This window comes from Leuciscus leuciscus (assembly GCF_965113295.1).
Source record: "Leuciscus leuciscus genome assembly, chromosome: 15".
Lineage (NCBI taxonomy): Eukaryota > Metazoa > Chordata > Actinopteri > Cypriniformes > Leuciscidae > Leuciscus > Leuciscus leuciscus.
Window position 1 is genome coordinate 10,306,730 of NC_138739.1, and position 20,861 is coordinate 10,327,590.

The window sequence follows — 20,861 nt, forward strand, 5'->3', positions numbered from 1 at the left end:
GTAATTCAACTTTTTACTACAACAAACCTTCACTAGTCAAAAAGGCACATTCAAGTCTAACAGGACATTTCCTGGGAAAGAAAATTAAAAAGAAGAAAGGAACGTGTTCATATGATGAAATGATAATAGAAGGAAACATAAGTTCAATGAATACTAAACACCCTGAGTGGCTTGCAATGATATTGTGTCTGTGTGTGTGGTGTCTCCATTTACTATAAAAATTTTTTTTTTTGTAAAAATGTCTGATTAAATATAATAATTCACTATAAGGATAAACAATTCATTTATCTACTTTTGCGGTATACAGTCACTGCCGGCTACAGTAGCTATCAGGAAGGTCACTGAAAAGGAAAAATTAGAGAACAACCGCCTGGATGTACATTTATCCTGCTTATAACAAGGCTAATAAAGTAAATAATTAGACAAAATTGATCAAAGTCTAAATATTTGATTAGCCCTTTAAACGCAAAGCTTCCGCGAAAGCTGTTAGTGCAGAAAGTTCAAACTAGAGGCACATTTAAGAAATATGGTATACAGACATATCACTTATTACACAGCATTTCCCCACATAAATAATTATGGAGATAAGAGATACTGATTTCAGATCAAACCATTTTAAAATTGTGCCTGTTTGTATCTTAAAATCCAACAGTGTACAAAACAATATTCCCAAAATGGCAGCAGCTGCGCTTGTATGAAACAAAAGAGAGCGAGTCCACAATACTGGATGGCATAATTAAATAACTGTACACAAAATATGGATTTGACTGTTTAAATATTTTATTAGCTCGCCAAATGCAAAACTTCTACGAAGAAAAACCATTCCCTAAGCATAGCGCTGCTGACTTCAGTGACCCGGATAAGCCTGTGTTTCTGTTTTCAGCGGTTGTCATCTGGGAATAACACACTGCTGGATGGCGCGATTGACCAATCAGAATCAAGTATTCCAGAGCCATGTAATAGCTAATGTTAACAAATTGTAACTAATAGCGTGCCGCACGAGTGCTATTTTTAGACCGCAAGGCCGCGTGACGTCAGCAACGTAAACCGGAAGGGGGTCAACATAGAAGCGCGCTCGCTTATGATTCATGCTAGCGCTGTGTCTGAAACCGCTCACTCGTTCACTCATTCACTAATCCCTACATAGTGAATGGCAGTTGAGTGTACTACATCAGCAAAGAGTGAACGAAAATGAGTGAGCGAATTCGGACGCTGACATAATTATCATGCGCCAGAGAGCTCGGACAATTTCATCATAAACATTACTTACCCATCTTTGATATTTCCTTTTTTGGCTGTATGAATTGTATGTAACAATTGTACGTATGTATTTTTCACGTTTATTGCGTTATTTGATTAAAAAAAAAAGAGACTTGCTTGTCATATTTATTTACTTTTTACATTTATATGTGAAAATAAAAGAGAACAAAACACTGCACAACACATTTGTTTATTCAAATATAGATATAACGGTGTATATATATAAATAAATTAATAAATACATAAAACCCTCAAAAAAACAAAAAAACAAAAAAAAAACTCCGTTATTTAAACATTACTTTCGCGGGGTTTCCAGTCAGTCAAATGATTGTTAAGTGTCTGTCGGTACACGATCCGTTCCACCTGCACGATCCGTACACGCATGCGCGTAATTACGTAGTAGAAAACGTCACGGTTTTCCTACACTATCGGAACCACGCATGCGATGGCACAACTTGCGGCATATTTGTGTAACGTTAGTTGTATTGTGTTTAACATTTCACAGCGGGTCTATTTTGATGCTTTTAAATGTAGCTTACGCTATGCATTACGATGTGTTTACGTGGTTGCCAATCCAAAAATAATAAAGGAGTTGTGAGTTGTTACATTAACATACATGATCAGTTTCCTCCATAGGCTACTCTCCTTTGCGATTCACTGCTGTATGGTATTAGGCTTAACATGCCGTCTTTTGGTCTGAGGTCAGTAGTGTTGTCAAAGACGGTTTGTGTCGTTTTTTTATTATTAAAAGCTGCTAATATTAGTTAACTTTTAAGTTGAGTAATTTTGTATTAGTATGGTATGGGTCTATATAGGCTAATATATATCTATATGATCTAAATGAGGAAAATGATCCCTTCAATGTTGTTTACAGAAGACAATAAGGAACATAATATGCATTTCTTTTTTTTTAATAATATGCATTTCTGCCTAGACAATCTGCACTTACATGAAGAAAGAACTACGTGGAACAGATCGTGCAGTGTCGTAAATCGTCGCAAAACAGAATTATCATTTGCGCATGTGCGTTTTCTACTGCGTCTACTACGCATGCGTGAAACGGATCGTGCAGGTGGAACCATAGACAGTATATAAACTGGACACAGCGACCCCATAGGTTTCAACGGAGAAAAGTGAAGCAAATTAGAAGCACTCATTTCCTGATTGCCGAGCGAACTGCGCAGACTCAAACTGAGCTTGACGACGTGGATGTGACGTGAGCAGCCTGTCTGACAGTTGTAAGTCTTCTAGGAGCTGTGCCAAGAGAAATCTGAATCATTCCCTTCCGAAACTTGCAGAGACGGAGAGTGTGAGTAGGAGCTGTCCATGAGCTGTCCAAGTCAAGGGAGAAGCCCATAGAGAGTCATAAAGTTGCTCCTGCTCCTAGCTGGAGCAGGAGCAACTTTATGACTCTCTATGGGCTTCTCCCTTGACTTTATCAGACTTTATACCTCCACGTCCCCCGATTGACTGCGAGCTTCTCCTCCTGTCTCTACGGTAATTTCCAGAGAGTCGCGTGGTTATGACGCAATCGTTAGCCTGTTTTTACAAAAACTGCTTCTACGTGGCCATAACGTAAGATACAAGGTAATGGAGCATTTTATACATTGTCGTGTTTCTTTAGAAATAAATAATGGACAAATGGAGTCTTTAAACGCCTCAGATGTAAAGTTATTCGCTGTCAAAGTGACGCCAACATGAATGGGAGTCAATGGGATGCTAACAGCAGGTGAAGGCTTGTTAGCCAATGGCGGCCGCCGGGGGTGGTACGGAAATCGAGAGCTCGATTACCCCCCTGGGTGGAACGGATCATGTACCGACAGTGTCCTTCAAATGATTGTTTTCTATCTTGCGTGCGCCGTTGCCATGGTGACATTGTTGCCGTTGTCGTGCCGAAAAGTGATGGTCCGCCGAAAATTGATTGCCGTCCGCGGGAGCGCGCGCAGCGTGTTAAAGCTGTATCGCCCAGTCTCTTTACGACTACAGCTGCTTTTATGTGGATCAAACAGACATGACTTGCAAATAAACATCAGCTTATGTCCGTGGTAATAGTGATTGAAGCCTAAAAGTGACTGAAGCCTCTACTTATTGATTGAAAGGTTTTTCTGCCCTGAAATTAGTTGATTATATTCATGAGGGTTATATTTGACTGATTATAACTAAACTAGTACTTTTTAGCTCTTAAAATAACTTTAGATGGCCAATACAACCATTATAATGCGACATTTCACCTGCCAAAAAGTGATTGAAGCCTCTACTTATTCATTGAAAGGTTATTTCTGCCCTGAAATTAGTTGATTATATTCATGAGGGTTATTTTGACAGATTATAACTCAACTAGTACTTTTTACCTCTTAAAATAACTTTAGATGGCCAATACAACCATTATAATGCGACATTTCACCTGCCAAAAAATGATTGAAGCCTCTACTTATTCATTGAAAGGTTATTTCTGCCCTGAAATTAGTTGATTATATTCATGAGGGTTATATTTGACAGATTATAACTCAACTAGTACTTTTTACCTCTTAAAATAACTTTAGATGGCCAATACAACCATTATAATGCAGTATTTCACCTGCCAAAAAGTGATTGAAGCCTCTATTGATTGGAAGGTTATTTCTGCCCTGAAATTAGTTGATTTCCTTTAGAAGAATTATATTTTACAGATTATAACTCAACTAGTACTTTTTACCTCTTAAAATAACTTTACATGGCCAATACAACCATTATAATGCGACATTTCATCTGCCAAAAAGTGATTGAAGCCTCTACTTACTGACTGAAAGGTTATTTCTGCCCTGAAATTAGTTGATTATATTCATGAGGGTTATATTTGACAGATTATAACTCAACTAGTACTTTTTACCTCTTAAAATACCTTTAGATGGCCAATACAACCATTATAATGCAGTATTTCACCTGCCAAAAAGTGATTGAAGCCTCTACTTATTGACTGAAAGGTTATTTCTGCCCTGAAATTAGTTGATTATATTCATGAGGGTTATATTTGACAGATTATAACTCACCTAGTACTTTTTACCTCTTAAAATAACTTTAGATGGCCAATACAACCATTATAATGCAGTATTTCACCTGCCAAAAAGTGATTGAAGCCTCTACTTATTCATTGAAAGGTTATTTCTGCCCTGAAATAAGTTGATTTCCTTTAGAAGAATTATATTTGACAGATTATAACTCAACTAGTACTTTTTACCTCTTAAAATACCTTTAGATGGCCAATACAACCATTATAATGCGACATTTCACCTGCCAAAAAGTGATCGAAGCCTCTACTTATTCATTGAAAGGTTATTTTTGCCCTGAAATTAGTTGATTTCCTTTAGAAGAATTATATTTGACAGATTAGAACTCAACTAGTACTTTTTACCTCTTAAAATAACTTTAGATGGCCAATACAACCATTATAATGCGACATTTCACTTGCCAAAAAGTGATTGAAGCCTCTACTTATTCATTGAAAGGTTATTTCTGCCCTGAAATTAGTTGATTATATTCATGAGGGTTATTTCTGTCAGGACCACTATCGTCATATATGATTGACAATTAGCATACAATTTGGATTGGCGGTATGGTTCCGTTCTGGGCGAGAACTCCCTGCGCATCCATGCAGCCTAGCATGGATAAGAGCAGGGAGAGCAGCAATAACCCCCCTTGGGGTAAACAGAACAGAACCAACATGAATGTATTGCAGATATCCTTAATTCAAGATTTTAAAGTACGACATAATTCGAGAATTTATTCTGATTCGAAGGGAATCAGAATGCCAAATCCTGACTGATTTGGAGGAGCTGGGGATGGAGGAGGGTAATTCGCTCCTGAGAAACGCGATAGTTGCGGATAATACTGAAGCAGCTTATATATGTATACGGTGATAGGCGTCGTATTCTTATAGGTAGATGTGGATCAGCTGATAGTCAGCTGATGCGAGCTTGACTAACGTGACCTGCCAGAACTAACGCTACGCTTGATATTTGACTGATTATAACTCAACTAGTACTTTTTACCTCTTAAAATAACTTTAGATGGCCAATACAACCATTATAATGCGACATTTCACCTGCCAAAAAGTGATTGAAGCCTCTACTTATTCATTGAAAGGTTATTTCTGCCCTGAAATTATTTGATTTCCTTTAGAAGAATTATATTTGACAGATTATAACTCAACTAGTACTTTTTACCTCTTAAAATACCTTTAGATGGCCAATACAACCATTATAATGCGACATTTCACCTGCCAAAAAGTGATTGAAGCCTCTACTTATTGATTGAAAGGTTATTTCTGCACTGAAATTAGTTGATTATATTCATGAGGGTTATCATTTTATCGTTTTATCCTTAACGATATTATTTATTTTTTATTACGAAATCCCAAAATTGTCATCTCTTGAATATCTTGTTAATTTCTTTATTTTATATCCAAACATTTTCATCCACAAGCAAAAGTGGCTTACTGCTTTATGTTTTCCTCTTTTTCTTGTTGAATTTAACTCTCGTTTCATCCCTAGGCCTATAAATTACAAAAAATGTATTTTTTAAATGTATTATAATTATTTAAGAAAATATATATTAAGATATTCAACCTTGTAGGTTCTTTTTTCCTGTGTAAAAAATCTCACATTATTAAAACATAAAATATTAGACACATAAGCTCGTAATGCCCTGACTGGGCAAAGGAGGCCCGCGTCTCTTTCCTCATCAGGGACCGGTAGGCTGACAGGGAGATAACCTGCGCCCTAAATGGTGTGTTGAGGGATTTTGGAACATAACCGTGCTTAGGTTTGAGTATAACTTTCGAGTCATTAGGCCCAAACTCCATGCACGTCGCGCTCACAGAGAGCGCGTGTAAGTCCCCTATGCGCTTCACTGAAGCGAGAGCCATCAGAAACACAGTCTTGAAAGACAGATGTTTCAAATCAATTGACTGTAAAGGCTCGAATGGCGCACCTTTCATGGCTTCCAGAACCGTAGAAAGGTCCCATACGGGTCCCATATTGTTCCTGAGAACGCTGCTATAGCCGCCACATAAACTTTGAGCGTGGAGGGGGCCCTGCCCTTGTCCAACAGCTCTTGTAGGAAGGAAAACACCTCCATCACTCCACAGTCTGTGGGTGACACGCCACGGGCTGTGCACCAGCCCGAAAACGCTGACCATTTCGAGGAGTAGAGCCGTCTCGTAGACAGAGCTCTAGCCTGCGTGATCGTGTTTAATACTCCTTTAGGGAGTCCAACATGTACCCGTTGATGGCCCAGACATGAAGGGACCATAATTCCGGGGGAGGATGCCAGATCGAGCCGTGGGCCTGTGAGAGGAGGTCTCTCCTCACTGGTACTGGCCACGGGGCAGTACTTGCTAACTGCATCACGACTGGGAACCAAGGTTGGTTTTCCCAGAACGGTGCTACCAGCAATACTGAGCATCCTTCTTCCCTGATCCGCTCTATCACCTGAGGCAGGAGAGAGACGGGGGGAAAAGCATAGAGCGGGCGGCGGGGCCACACATGGGCCAGCGCGTCCCTGCTCTTGGAGAAAAATTCCGGAAGGCTTCTGCACTGAGGCTGTGCACGAGATGGCAGGAAACGTTCGTCGAGCTTGCTTTTCGAACGAGCGCCCTGCCTATCTACTGGCCACTCAATAGATAATCGCTCGACAGCTCTAGTGATAACATCAAGCAATTCTTCAAACGCATGAGACTGAGGTGGCGAATCCTCAGACTCAGCGTCAATACTAACAACGTCCAACTCCTCAGAGCTGGACAATTGCAGTATTGGTGCCTCCATCGGGGGGGAAGAAACCGCAATGCGTGCTTCCACACCCTGATGAGAGGCACTGGATCTATCAGAAGGAGGCTGAGATAAGGCAGAGCCCGTCTCAACATCCACTGATAGATCCATTTGCGAACCCCAGGTCTGTGATTGCCGCCGTGCCTCGGCAGCGGCGGGACCCGAGCCCTGGGGAACGCGATCGGGATTGAACTGAGCCAAGCGGGATCGGAGCGAACGCAATGGAAGCGCGTCGCAATGCACACAGTCACCACCCTCGAGTGCTGACTGGGCATGCTCCTCACCCAAACAAACAACACAAAGAGCGTGAGTATCACCTCCCATTAAATAACGCGGGCAGGGATGGACACACACTCTAAACTGCTGCTTGCTCGTCATACTGAATATATATATATATATGATATAGACAGACAACACCAAATATACAGACAGATTTCACACAGAGCGCAACTGAAGACTCAGAAAGCTTTCGTTTTCTGTTTCGGGCCGGCTTTTATAGCTTCCTGGTACGTGACGTCACCCGCCTCTGACGTTCCGCCACACCATTGGACTGATTTTACATGTGCTTCAAGACGTCATCACGCAAAGTGTTCCCCATAGCGTCAATTCGACGCAACGCGAGTTCCCTTGAAAGGGAAACGGTGTTTGGGTGCAGGCGAGCGGGTTGTACAACGCGCTCGTTGGCTGCAAAATACACATCTGCAGTTGCCTTTTCAGGGAACTGACAGAGCAAGCATTGACGGCATAATTAGTATTATCAGAGAGCGTCAACGTAATGGCGTTTGTTTGCAGGCATGCGTGTATTACAACAGGCTTGCTCACTGCAATACTGACATTTCCAATCGCCCGAACTTCAGAGGGGAATGAGAAATGTACGAGAAAGAGGAGGTCGGTCCGTCCGCGGCGGGACCAGAAACACTCTCTTTTCTCCTTTCGCCAGTGACGCACGGAAACCATAGAAATGGTGTTTGGGTGCAGGCGAGCGGGTTGTACAACACGCTCGTTGGCTGCAAAATGCACATCTGCAGTCGCTTTTCAGGGAACTGACAGAGCAAAGCATTGGCGGCATAATTTTAACTGCTGCTAGACCGGGATTCGAACACCGGTCTCTCGTGAGGAAAACCTATGATTCCGCCACTGAGCCACAGGGGGGGAACACAAAGGCTTTCGGATGCACGAGCATATAAGAGCGTCAACATGTTTTCTTCGGCGTTTGCTTGCAGGCCCGCTTGTATTAAAACAAGCTCGTTTGCTGCAATATTGATATTTCCAGTCGCATGATCAGGGAACTGGGAAATGTATGAGAAATTGAAGGTCAGTCCATCCTCGGAGGGACTAGAAACACTCCTTTCTCCTTTCGCCGGTGAGTGACGCATGAATGGGGCGCAGAGGCAGGGTAGCTTTCTTATAACGTAAAGAAAACTAACCCCGACCGTCCGCTTCCAGCCCCCCTTGTGAGCGGCGCAGTTTGCGCGGCTTGAACAGAGGGAGAGAGAAAGCTAGCCCCGTGACCGCCCGCTCCTGACATCCCCTGTGAGCGGCGCGGTTTGCGCGGCTCGAACAGAGGGAGAACAGGTATCGTCCCCCAAGCAGGCAAGGCAAGCGGGCGAACCGGCAAGCTTTGCGAGTTGGGGGGGGGGGCCGGAGGAGCAGTCTCGGAGAAGGATGCCAGGTGAGTCCTCAGAGTCACCATAGGCAGTAACTAGCTCGCAGTGAGGGCAGTCGCCGTCAGCGAGCGCGAGAGCTGCGTGATCAGGATAAAAGGGGGCGTCTTGAAAAAGACGCCCAGCTCTTTTAGTGCAATGAGAGTGTGTGTCGCGGTGGCGAGCACACACACACATACATAAACACAGTAGCAGAGAAAGGATATAACGCCGGATAGCGCAGCAGGAAGGCAAGGAAGGCGGCGCGGCCAGCGACTTCAGTGACTCGTCCCGCTGAAGGTGCTCTCTCTCAGACGGCGCGGCTTCTTCTCCAGCTCCAGCGATGCGTGTGCTTCGCTTGAAGGATGAAAAATCAGATAATAGCTGCCTGCGAGCGGTATTTATAGGCCTAGACCACGCCCATTTCGGCGGGACGTGACGCAGCGGGCGCGAAGTGCCCTGATTGGGTCTGGCGTCACGCCAGGCCTCGCTCGATAGGCTGCTGCAGTTGCCGCAGAGCAGCCAATAGGCACGCGAGCTGCCTCGCCTATGTCTGCATGCTGCCGCAACGCGTTTTGCATTATTACAAAATTAAGGATAATTTTTGGCTTCAATATCTCGCGGAAAAAGGATTTTCCCCTAGCGTAAGATATCTTACGCAGTACGAGAGACCTCTCGTAAGAGAACTGATACCCCTTTTCCACCAACAAGAACCGGGTGCTGGTTCAGAGCTAGAGCTATTGCCAGTTCGGAGTTGGTTCGACTGACGAACCGGTTTGCGTTTCCACCGGCCAGAGAGCCACAACAGAGCTATATCTTACGTCACTGCATACGTATTATGTTGCCCAGCAACGCTAGTCCGGCAGCGCCAAACACAAACACACCAGACTTGTTCGAGATGCATCGGCTTCTCGCAGAACGATCAGTACATGAAATCAAAGCACTGCGAAAGCGATCAAAAAGCACAAGGAGTCGTATGATCTCCAAACACTCCCGCAGCTCTGATCGGTCCACGCTGCTCCGATGCATCTCAAACAAGGCATCAACAATAATGGACGTTGCGTTACTATGGATGCTCATGGGTTTGCGAAAATAAATCGGCATCCAAACACGGCGAATCCAACGCGTTCGTGCAGCTCGCCGTAACTTACATAGACGGATATTATAATCGAGCCGCTATTAGCTCGACTAGCTGCTATTTAAAAATGGCGGTCACAAGTTTCTCTTCAGTCTTGTTGGCCACGGTAACCCCGCCCCCAGCCTCTGACGCAAGCGGTTCTTTCTTGGCTCCGTTCTAGACCCTGCAATGATTGGTGCTACTTAAGAACCAGTTTTACTGGTTCGGAGCTGGTGCTTTGGCGGTGGAAAAACAAAGAACCGATTTGAAACTAGGCTCTGGCTCCGAACCAGCACCAGCTCTGCCTTGGAAAAGGGGTATGAGAGTATGTTTATTAGTCATCATTTCCAAACGGCTCATATTTCACATGGACGTACAAATAACTGGATAAATTTAATTTAATAATGTGTAATTTGTGTATATTTAATGCTAACTCTAAAACTAATATTAGCAGGCTAACATAGCATGATATTTTAGAGAGAAAAGGGGGAAATGTCATTTCCACCACAGTCATTTCCACCACGGTGTTCATTGTGGTGGTAAAGACAGGTTGTGGTGGAAATGACATTGTTCGTGCTAAACAGCAAATTATTTGGGCTATAATACTATTTATAATACTATTTGCATGGGTTTTGATGGCTTAGTTGCACATCAGCCTCTTCATTGGACCCTGGTGCATCATCCTATACATTGCAACCAAGTGGCAAGCCGTTGTGTTTTGATTTTTTCCCCCTCCAAGCCAAGATGACCAATGGTCAGTCAGAAATGCCAAGATGCTCTGGAATATCCACCCATTCCTTCTAGGAGACTCTTGTAGGTAAAAAAATATATTGCAGCATCAAGCAATATCTAATGAGTCCTATCACAGTTACATTTTCCAAGTTTTGATTTTAGATTTTAGAAAAATCTGATTAATCATCTGTCCACTGTAGTGGACCTCATGCATCAATGGCTATATTTCAGCTACAGTTCATACTTATACTGTGAATATTGTTTTTGAAAATACTTAATTTGCAGTGACTTTTTTGTAAATAAATGTTTTTGTATTATTAGAATGTAATTTTCATTGACATCAAAAAAGTAATGTGATTACATAATGCACGTTACTTGTAATGCGTTTCTTTACTCGTAACATCAAAAAGTAATCTGATTAGGTGAGGCACATTACTTGTAGTTAATTACTTGTTAGATCAAAAAATAATCTGATTAGGTAATGCATGTTACTTGTAACACATTACTTTACTTGTAACATCAAAAAAGTAATCTGAATGCGTTATGCATGTTACTTGTAATGCGTTACCCCCAACACTGATCATTTCAGATGAGATTGAAAAAAACGTATCGCTAGGTTTTCTCAGAGGAGAGCTAGAAATGTGTCCGTCTTGAACTTAATCAGAATTCTCAGCTAATAAGGGTAAATCTCCATACTCTGGTGCACTGGAGGGAGCATCTGAGTGGTTTCCACAGTTGTACTTTGACAGGCTGTAGAAAATTCAGATGGAATCACGTCTTCATGTTCTGATATAAAAGACACGCGAAGTGCAACTATGAAGTTCAATTGCCTTTGCAATATTTCACATTTATATATTTTTTGTATATATTTTATAGTTTTCACATGATTTGATATAATTTTATTGATTAGTTTGTTAAATACATATACTTTATCTGTTTGATTATTGTATTACGGTATGTTTAATACAGTATCTCTTCAGTTTAAACTATAAACGCATGCTGTCAGCTCAAGTGGACATCTGAAAATCTCTTTGAAAAATGTGTAAAAAAAACACAGTCCTAGTTCAGCATGTAGAAAGCAGTGAAGAAATGATTTGCTGATTTTTAACACATATTCATGTTTTTTTTCATTTTTTGGATTGTTTTTCATTTAAAAATATTGATATGTTTTTGTTCACTAATGCTGTTGCTTATTGATTTGCTCTGGGTCACCACATAGAGCAGTAGAAAAATAGTTTTTAATTGGAAGTTGCCTATCTATGTCATTTCCGCCACACACTGTCTTTTCCGCCACGCCATGTCATTTCCACCACAACACATATTTTAAAGTAAAACATATAAAAAACATACAATCAAAACAACTATATTCAGTGGTGTTGATAATTGTGCAGTTATGGGTAAGATATGTGTATACACTTTGAGAAATACATGATTTTGAGCTATGATAAGTAAATGAAATGTTCCAGTGATCTAGTTTTAGGTGTTTTTTAGTGTAAACATTGTAAAATCTTTACAGTTACATTTCTGAAAAATAAATAAATTACAAATTTGATCAGAGATGTGTGTGCTATTTAATCAAATATATTTATAACAGAAGATATTTAATTATTTTCTCTTCAAAACACATGTTTTGCTATGTGATGGAAATGACGGTTTTCTTGGACTGTCAGATAAAAATGGCAATATATATGTATTATTCAATACAAATCATCACAGCCAACTTAAGGGAAGGTTTCTAGACAGATTGAGAAACCAACTGATACTAAAAAACTGTTTGTAGAAATGTTTTTATTTTCTGAAACTGTCTAGCTCAAAGAGTACCATAGTTGAAGAATTACCCATATATGTATATATATATATATATATATATATATATATATATATATATATATATAGCATATGCGCACGCACACACACACACACACACACACACACACACACACACACTAAGTATGTGTATATAGGCTAATAATAACAATAATAATAAACTTTTAGAATACTGCATTTTATGGGTTATTGGTCATTTAAAGGTATTTTAAGAGGTAAAAAGTACTAGTTGAGTTATAATCTGTCAAATATAACCCTCATGAATATAATCAACTAATTTCAGGGCAGAAATAACCTTACAATCAATAAGTAGAGGCTTCAATCACTTTTTGGCAGGTGAAATACTGCATTATAATGGTTGTATTGGCCATCTAAAGTTATTTTAAGAGGTAAAAAGTACTAGTTGAGTTATAATCAGTCAAATATAACCCTCATGAATATAATCAACTAATTTCAGGGCAGAAAAACCTTTCAATCAATAAGTAGAGGCTTCAGTCACTTTTAGGCTTCAATCACTATTACCACGGACATAAGCTGATGTTTATTTGCAAGTCATGTCTGTTTGATCCACATAAAAGCAGCTGTAGTCGTAAAGAGACTGGGCGATACAGCTTTAACACGCTGCGCGCGCTCCCGCGGACGGCAATCAATTTTCGGCGGACCATCACTTTTCGGCACGACACCGTCCGTCATATTTATTTTTCATTCTCGCTCTATCGCCTTATCGTGTTGGATTGTGGGAAATAGTGTCTCAGCAAGTGTACATCGGATGTACACTCGAATTCAGAGAGGATTGTGGGTAAAAGTAGTGAACGAATGTAGGGAATGATGTCGTTCACTCAGAATTCGGACACCACTACAAAATGGCCGACACCCTAAATAGTGCACTATATAGTGGATAGGGAGCGATTTCAGACACAGCTTAGTACTGCTTGTTTTCTGCCGGTTATCCCTCAAATAAGAACATGCCGAGTAAACACTGCTGCTATGGAACTTGCAGAAACGACTCCAGACACTATGACCGTCCACATATGAAGGATGTATTCTTTATTCGTTTCCCGAATTACCTCCAACAACTGTCAGACGTAAGACAACCAGAGGACATAGTATATATGACAGACAGGACATAGGGTGGTAAAAGATAGCTTGTTGAAACTGCAAAATGTCACTGTCAGTGGCGTAAGGCGATGTTTTTTGGGGGAGAAATTCTGTCGATAACAATCTAACGTTACCTCTGGATCAGGTCGGCTCTTTTTCCCGTCTTTTTCAGCCCTCTACACTCAAGCCATCTCTTCAATTGAATATTTGTATGTTCTTCTACTTCTATACCAGTGAATTTGGCACCGGGGACATCATTCTCGGACAGAGTTAGCAGGTTTAGCTCAGTAGACATCTCGTCCGTAAACTGTTTACATGCGTCTAGCATGAGTGACACGCGCGAGTTTGACCCCCCTAGCAACCGTCGCTAGCTTAATGAATATTAATGAGAAAAGGTGACGTATATCGTGCGGTACGCTATTGTAAAGTGTTACAGTTAATCTTCAGCAATGCCTGACATAAAAAAAACTAAAACAATCTAAACAAAGAAAATACAGTAGTGACTACCTAGCACTAGTCTTCACATGCACAAGCAGCCACCGCTCTGGTTCCACGGGGCGCAGCAAGAGCACTGAAGCTGTAATAATAATAGGATATTGGTGAAATTGATTTGTCAAATGCTCCAGTGCGTATACGCGTTTGCGCTATGGAGAGCGTCAAATGTTTCTATTTACAATGTGCTTTTTCAGTGAGCAATGTTGCTAGCTAGCTGCTGGTAACAATATTCATTAACAAATGTGACAAATAGTCGGGTCCATTAAAATTCTTGCAGTGAGAAGTGGAAACTTTGTAATTGGTTGTGTGGGCCGTGTGTAGGAAAAGGTTGGGAGCCACTGATCTAAACTATTCACACAGAGCTAATCTTAATATACTTAATATTACATTGATGTACTCACCGCTGACAGTTACAGTGAATGACCTGTGTATGGTGTGAGAGCTGGTGCTGATGTCATATTCATAATCTCCAGAGTGTTTGGTTGTGATGTTCCTGATGATCAGAGATCCAGTCCAATAGTCCAGCTGCAGTCTGCCTCTGAATCTCTCATCAGTATTAGATGTAAAGGCATTTCTAGTCTTTCTATTGATTTCAGCTATAGGAGAGTTTAGATGTCCAAACCTCCACTGAATCACATCATATCTCTGTGGTTCAGGAACACCAGTGTTTAGAGTGAGTGAATCTCCCACCATCACTGACACTGTCTTCACTGGATCAGCTGGCACAACTGGAGAATAAACATAATTAATAAGACTTGCACTGCAATTATTCAGATCTTCACTGGTCCAAAACCAGCATGTCAAATCTGTAAAGAGATTTTCTGGATAAGGCAGCAACATATAGAAGAGAATGTGTTTATGAAATCAAGCGAGTTACACACGCCATAACTCCTGAGTTCAGACAAATCCATACATTTATTCATTTAACAGATACTTTCATCCAACGGGAAATAATGAAGAAAACAAAGGGATTCATCTTAAGGAGGCAATAACATATAAAGTGCTAACAATACAAAGTTTCAAACATTGTCTAGAAAAATACAAGCTAAAACAGAAATAGTGCAAAGATATAGGATTATGTCAAGCGTTCATGGAAACCATGAGCTTTAGATATTTTTCTGAATATTGTAAGGGATTTAGCTGAATATTATTCTTATTATCAAGTCACTTTGGCATCTGCAAAGAAAACAGATGTTAATATAAATCAATACAAATAGAATTGGAAACACAAAATAAAAAAACACCTATCATTTAAATGGTTATTTTATTCAGTGACGATTTGCACGCAAAATATTTCCTACCTGCCACACACACTATGTTCACCCTGATAGTCTGATAAAACCATACAAATTTAGGACAAAGTTAGTCACTTCTGTCGATGCAGTGGATTGGAAAAATGATGGAATGAAAACACATTCTTTACAGACACAACCAGAATTTTAATAAGCTTTTTCGAATAATCGTTTTTTTTGAAAATTTTGTCGATTCAATATCGATTCTCAAAAGCCATGAATCGATATTTTTTCCATATGTATTTCCACAAACATTTAATGATATCAGATTGATGTTAATCTTATTACTAGTCTTATTGCATCCTCCTATAGCACATTGTTAGAGCGTTATCCTGTCATTCAATCAGTGCTGAATATGGCGGATGCAGGGGCGGCTTTCAGCTTGAAAGACGCTTCGGACAGTTGAATGAACAGTCACGTCACTGTCCCGACTGGACCAGTGCTGCATGGTCACGAAAGTTTATTATTTCCATGCGTTTTCAAGCCTTGCCAATTTCAGCATTCAAGCGAACGAGACCTTGTGCGCACTGTGGTGGCCAGAAGGAAACATGAAAGGAAACACAGCACCATGGAGAGCACCGGCAGAGGAGGACACAAAGTCGGGGGTACACACAGATATTCAGGACCAAGGATAACTCCAACACAGGTGTGGATCGCATCCCCTCTGACAGGGAGGCTCAACTGCAGGCTGTTGGGCATAATTAGCAGCCACATAAAAGAGAACAAAGAAGCCACAGTAAGGGAGAAGCAGGGGAGGTGAGCAGACACAGAGTGTTGGATGTTCCCCAGCCCAGGCATTGGACCAAGTCTAAACCCAAACAAGCTCTTGAGGATAGAGGTCTAGTGGTGGACGTGAGTAGACTGAACAACATTGACTTATATTACATCTCTTCTGCCTCACTTCCAGATATCATTTGATGCCACAAGGAGCAACTTGAGAATTATCTGAGTTACAGTTTTCTCCCTTTTCTCTTTCCCATGCTTTATGAAGAATAAAGAAAGTTAAGTTTGGCTCCACTGAAATTCTGCCTCGTGAAATATTTGCTTTGACATCCCGAGTTAAACGCTCTACTGGTGTGTAAAGGTCTACTGGGTTGTCAAGTCTGGTGTGTAAAGGTTGTAGCACACAACCGAAGTGTGCACGGCTGCGCATCTCACACAGCGTGTAAATAATAAAAATGATTTCTCTTTCACTTCTCCCTGTCTGTGTTCTTAATAGCCACTTTCAGGCCTTGGCCCTGATCATGTCTTGATCAGGCCTCGTCGGGGCCAATGGCCAGGGTTTTTTGGCCCGCTGAATACCTTGGTCCAAAGCGGGCAACTCAGGCTTGAGGAGTGGTTATGAACCGAGGCAGAGTTTACCCGAGTCTGAAGACGGCAGCGCCGCGGATGACTTCATATACCAGCTAACATCAGCATTAAATACTTTTAAAATCATTTTAGCTCATAACTCACTTTCAGATAGCAGAAAGTGTTTGAAATAACTTCTGTTTGTGATCCGATGTGGATTCTGATCACCGTATGCAAAAGACTATGCGTGCTAACCATTACCATATGTTACGCCTGCCTGTTTACCCCTACTGGCTCTGCTACACAGTGCAGACGTTAGTTGGGCAACAGGTGTATTCAATCCCTAATTAACTCACCATAGGTATAAAGACCTGTGACTTGGAGTGAGAGGTCTCTCATTTTTCTCACTTCTCTCACACATTATTTCTTTTGTATCTTTGTTTTCCCATATTTATTTTTAGTGCCAGATATTGTTTATTTAGTAACCACACGCGTGTGTTTTTTTTTCCCCCTAGACGTCGGTTTCTTTTTGATTGTTTAATACTTGTTTTGCTTGGTTTGACAATAAATTGGTTTATTGTTAAAGCATTTGTTGTTTGCCTCTTTTATGTTGCGGTATATGAGCCAGCCGTAACACCATAGTAAACATGGTAAACACGACCGCTAAAGAAATCAAGACAAATCATAGGCTATCACAATCGTGTATTCATTTTATCGGTCAGTATGTCTCGTCTCTTTATAACAGGCTTTCTGATATCCATATTTAGTTCCGCATATGTCATAAAATAAAGCAAGCCAGATTATTTGGGAGCTTCCTCTGTTTCTCTGACTAATAAATACCACTTTATTGCTGTGAGACTAATGTGCAATCTTGACACAAATTGATTCATTATGATCAATGTATCTTTTTTATTGTAAACCTGTGTGAAACAAAAATGCTTGGGTTTTAAATCTTTAAGTAAACAACAAAAAATCCAGCAAACGGTCGCTTTTATCATGTTTGTTTGGGATTTCACTGTTTCCAGAGATTTCTTTCTGATTAGTTTTCTGATAAAACTTCCATTTGTTGGTGAAAAGATGGGTTAGTGTGACGTTGTTCCAGAGAGAGCCGTGTTACAGGCGTGTTTTAGTGAAGCACTGTGGAGCTTCTGGCCCGACAGTGGAAACGCAGCAGATTTTGGCCCGGTGTGACTGGCCCGAGGCTTTTAGCCTGGCACGGCCTGTTTAAAGCCCTGGCTCGCACTGGCCTGACCTGAAATGTGGCTAATGTTAATCTAACTACAAAAGACAAAGAAATCCCTCCCTGCTCTTCTCTGAATATCGTTTTTGTAACTTTAATAAGGATTAACCTTTAATTTGCACAGTGAATAATATATGCAGTGTTAGTTTACATGTGTACTTTCTGTATTGAGAACTGTTATACCTACCTGAAAAACACTAATTATTTCATTTGTATCTTTGTTTTATTGTACTTATTTATTTGTGTTATTGCTTGTAGTTTAATTATTAGTTCTTTCTTTGCTTGTCTTTAATAATCTTTCAAATTTTGTATTAGTAGTTTTAGCTGTGGTATCAAAATTGGAATCGAGAATTGTTAAATTTCACTGGTAACTAAAATTTTGGGTGTTATAACCTTATTTCATATACAATACAAGGATACATGGGCCAAAAACAATACCTATTGTCACTGTGAAATGGTGTTTTCTTAAATGTGTAAAAAAATGCTCTGGTACATTAACTGTCAAGACACATAGTAACATATTTCAGCAACAGCTTGAAAGTGAATAGCACATAACAGGTGCAATACCGATATAAACATGAATATCTATCAGTACAATGTGCCTCACATGACTAAACTTACATCATTGTATTCAAATAGCTCCATTTTCAGAGTCCACACTTCAACACGAAAAAGGCATTTTCAAATTTATCCACTTTGGGGAGCGTTTTCAAAAAGCTTTGTTTTCATTAATAAAACACTGTCTTAAAACGGAGAGCAAAAGATACATTTTAAAATTTAAACGTATTACTGTGGACAAGGCCTTAGTTAGCTTTTTTGGTTATTAATTAGCTCTACACCTGTTCTGATTTACCTTGATTATCTTTAGTTCATTGTCCGGGATTATTTATGGTTGTTATTATACCCTGTGATATTCTCCTGTGGATTGCTGTGTTAGGATAATAGAATTAAAGACTCTTCTTAGTTATCGCTGGTTGTTGTTCACACATTTACAGCCAAAATGTGTCAATAATAACACCGACATGCATTAAATACTCACCAATAACACTGAACGTCTTTTTGACGTCGCTGATTGATATTTCATAGGGTCCAGCATGTTCAGTTTTGATGTTTGTGATGGTGAGATCCCCGGTCTGACCGTCCGGTTTCAGTCTGCCTCTGAATATCCCACCAAGATCATCATCATATATTGTGGGGTCACGGTCTTTTCTTACTCTAGCTATGAGGTCACCTCCAGCTCCAAACCTCCACTCTAACACATCTTCTTTCTTCTGTATTTCATTAAGACCAGTGTGAAGAGTGACAGAATCTCCCTCCTTTACTGACAGAGACTCTCCAAACACACCTGGAAAACAAAGAGGAACAGTAGTACAGACAAAAGATAAAATCAAAAAAACACTTTTTTTTTTAAAATAACTTTGACAATTTTCTTTTTTTAATAAATGGATTCAAAAATAGATTGTCTTTGGGAACAACTAGAAACTATTTGGAAGTCATTAACAACAGGAGCTGTGGAAAAGTACATAAAACAATGTCAGCAAGAATGTAAGCTGTTATCAAGGCCAAAGTAGGCCGTACAATAATACAAATAAAATATATAACTTTTTTGTCTATTTAGATGCTTCAGTTTATTATTTACCTGATAAATGACTATAATTTTTTTTGTTAAGTTTGACAGATAAAAAAAAAAAACAACAAAAAAAAACTCCTCTTTATTATGACAGGTGGTCTAATAAATTTGTTTAGCAGAATTAGCACTGTATATTTAATATGGGCCTGTAATAACCAGCATCTGCACTACGACCACAACACAAAACAGTAAGATCATTACCTGTAGAAAAAATATATGAATTCAGCCTCAATTAAACACGGACAACAATCAACCGAGTTATGATCCAGTCTCAAGAAAACAGTCATCATAAACTTTAAAAACGTAATGAAAATGCTAACGTTATATCAAGGCCTGGAGTATAAAACTAGTCGTGTTAAACTTGACTTACGTTAAATGTTATGCAACAATATACAGACACTTTATGATCTCTCCTATATTGAATTAATATGAAAGTTATCACATTTAATTTATTTACAAACAGCGGGAAAAAGATAAACGAAACACAAATGAGCATTTCCGGTTTTTACAATCTGAAACAGAAAGTTTTTAAGACATCAACATAAAACATACCTTCAATGAAAAATGATAAAAGACAGAACAATACAAAGTTCTTCATATTGCTGCAGATTTAAAAAAAAAAATTTAAATCTTAGTTTGTTGTAATAATCTGCTCCGTTGTGTTTCTGGGTGTGTCAAGAGTCGCGCCCTGAACGACTGACAGTTAATAACTCACTAAAACACGACAGACTCGCTAACCAAACTCGCTAACAATATCTAGCCTACAGGAGAATTTTCTTGATTAGCCTATATCTGCACTGCTTATCACGGATGTTAATCGTTCATTAATGAAAGTAAAATGCGCAGATCTGCAGCTGATGGCGTCTTCTGCTGATTCTTTTTCTGAAGATTTATTTGTCGGGTCGCATTCCAACTTTTCAGCTGCACACCGCCACCTCCTGTGCTGGAGTGCGAAGTGATTTCGGTCTTCCGCATCTTCTGCATGACGCTCAATATAGACGGACAGCCCCGTCTACGGACAAACACCACACATGCATAAACACACATGTATCTTCACGCGTAGTTTGGTTAAGTCATCCTCGTCCTAACTTAAGGCGGCTGAACAATTTGCGGTTATATTCAGAGATTTGATAATGCACCTTGTTTGTTTGTGTTGTTGAAGCATAATAATTAGTCATCCTCGTCCAAAATGGGGAGTGTTCCAGTGTCTGAACAAGATGTCCATCTCAGTGATCAAATTAAGGCTGCCTCCATACCATACCTAACTGGAAATCGATCCACCATAACAAGGCTTATGAACAATAATGTAAACATTAAATAGGCTATACTCTTTAGTTTGCAACTGCCCTGCTCCCTCTAGTGTTTAAAAGCCTACATCTTAAAAAAAGGAAAAGAAAAAAGGGAAAAAACAAAGAAAAAAGGACAATGGTTCA

The 20,861-nt window shown here is 40.0% G+C and overlaps 1 protein-coding gene across 1 annotated transcript in view; it reads right to left on the reverse strand.

Moving 5' to 3' along the window:
• The window catches only part of LOC309475975 (uncharacterized protein), a 150,842-nt gene extending 130,448 nt beyond the window's left edge, over window positions 1-20,394 (reverse strand). Inside the window, exons 1-3 of the mRNA XM_082139012.1 lie at window positions 19,981-20,394; window positions 18,838-19,143; window positions 14,378-14,704 (exon numbers count right to left, since the gene is read on the reverse strand). Of these exons, the coding sequence (XP_081995138.1) occupies window positions 14,378-14,704; window positions 18,838-19,143; window positions 19,981-20,026 (679 nt within the window). The 5' untranslated portion in view covers window positions 20,027-20,394. The remainder of the gene's footprint in view (window positions 1-14,377; window positions 14,705-18,837; window positions 19,144-19,980) is intronic.
• Between the last annotated feature and the right edge of the window lie 467 nt (window positions 20,395-20,861).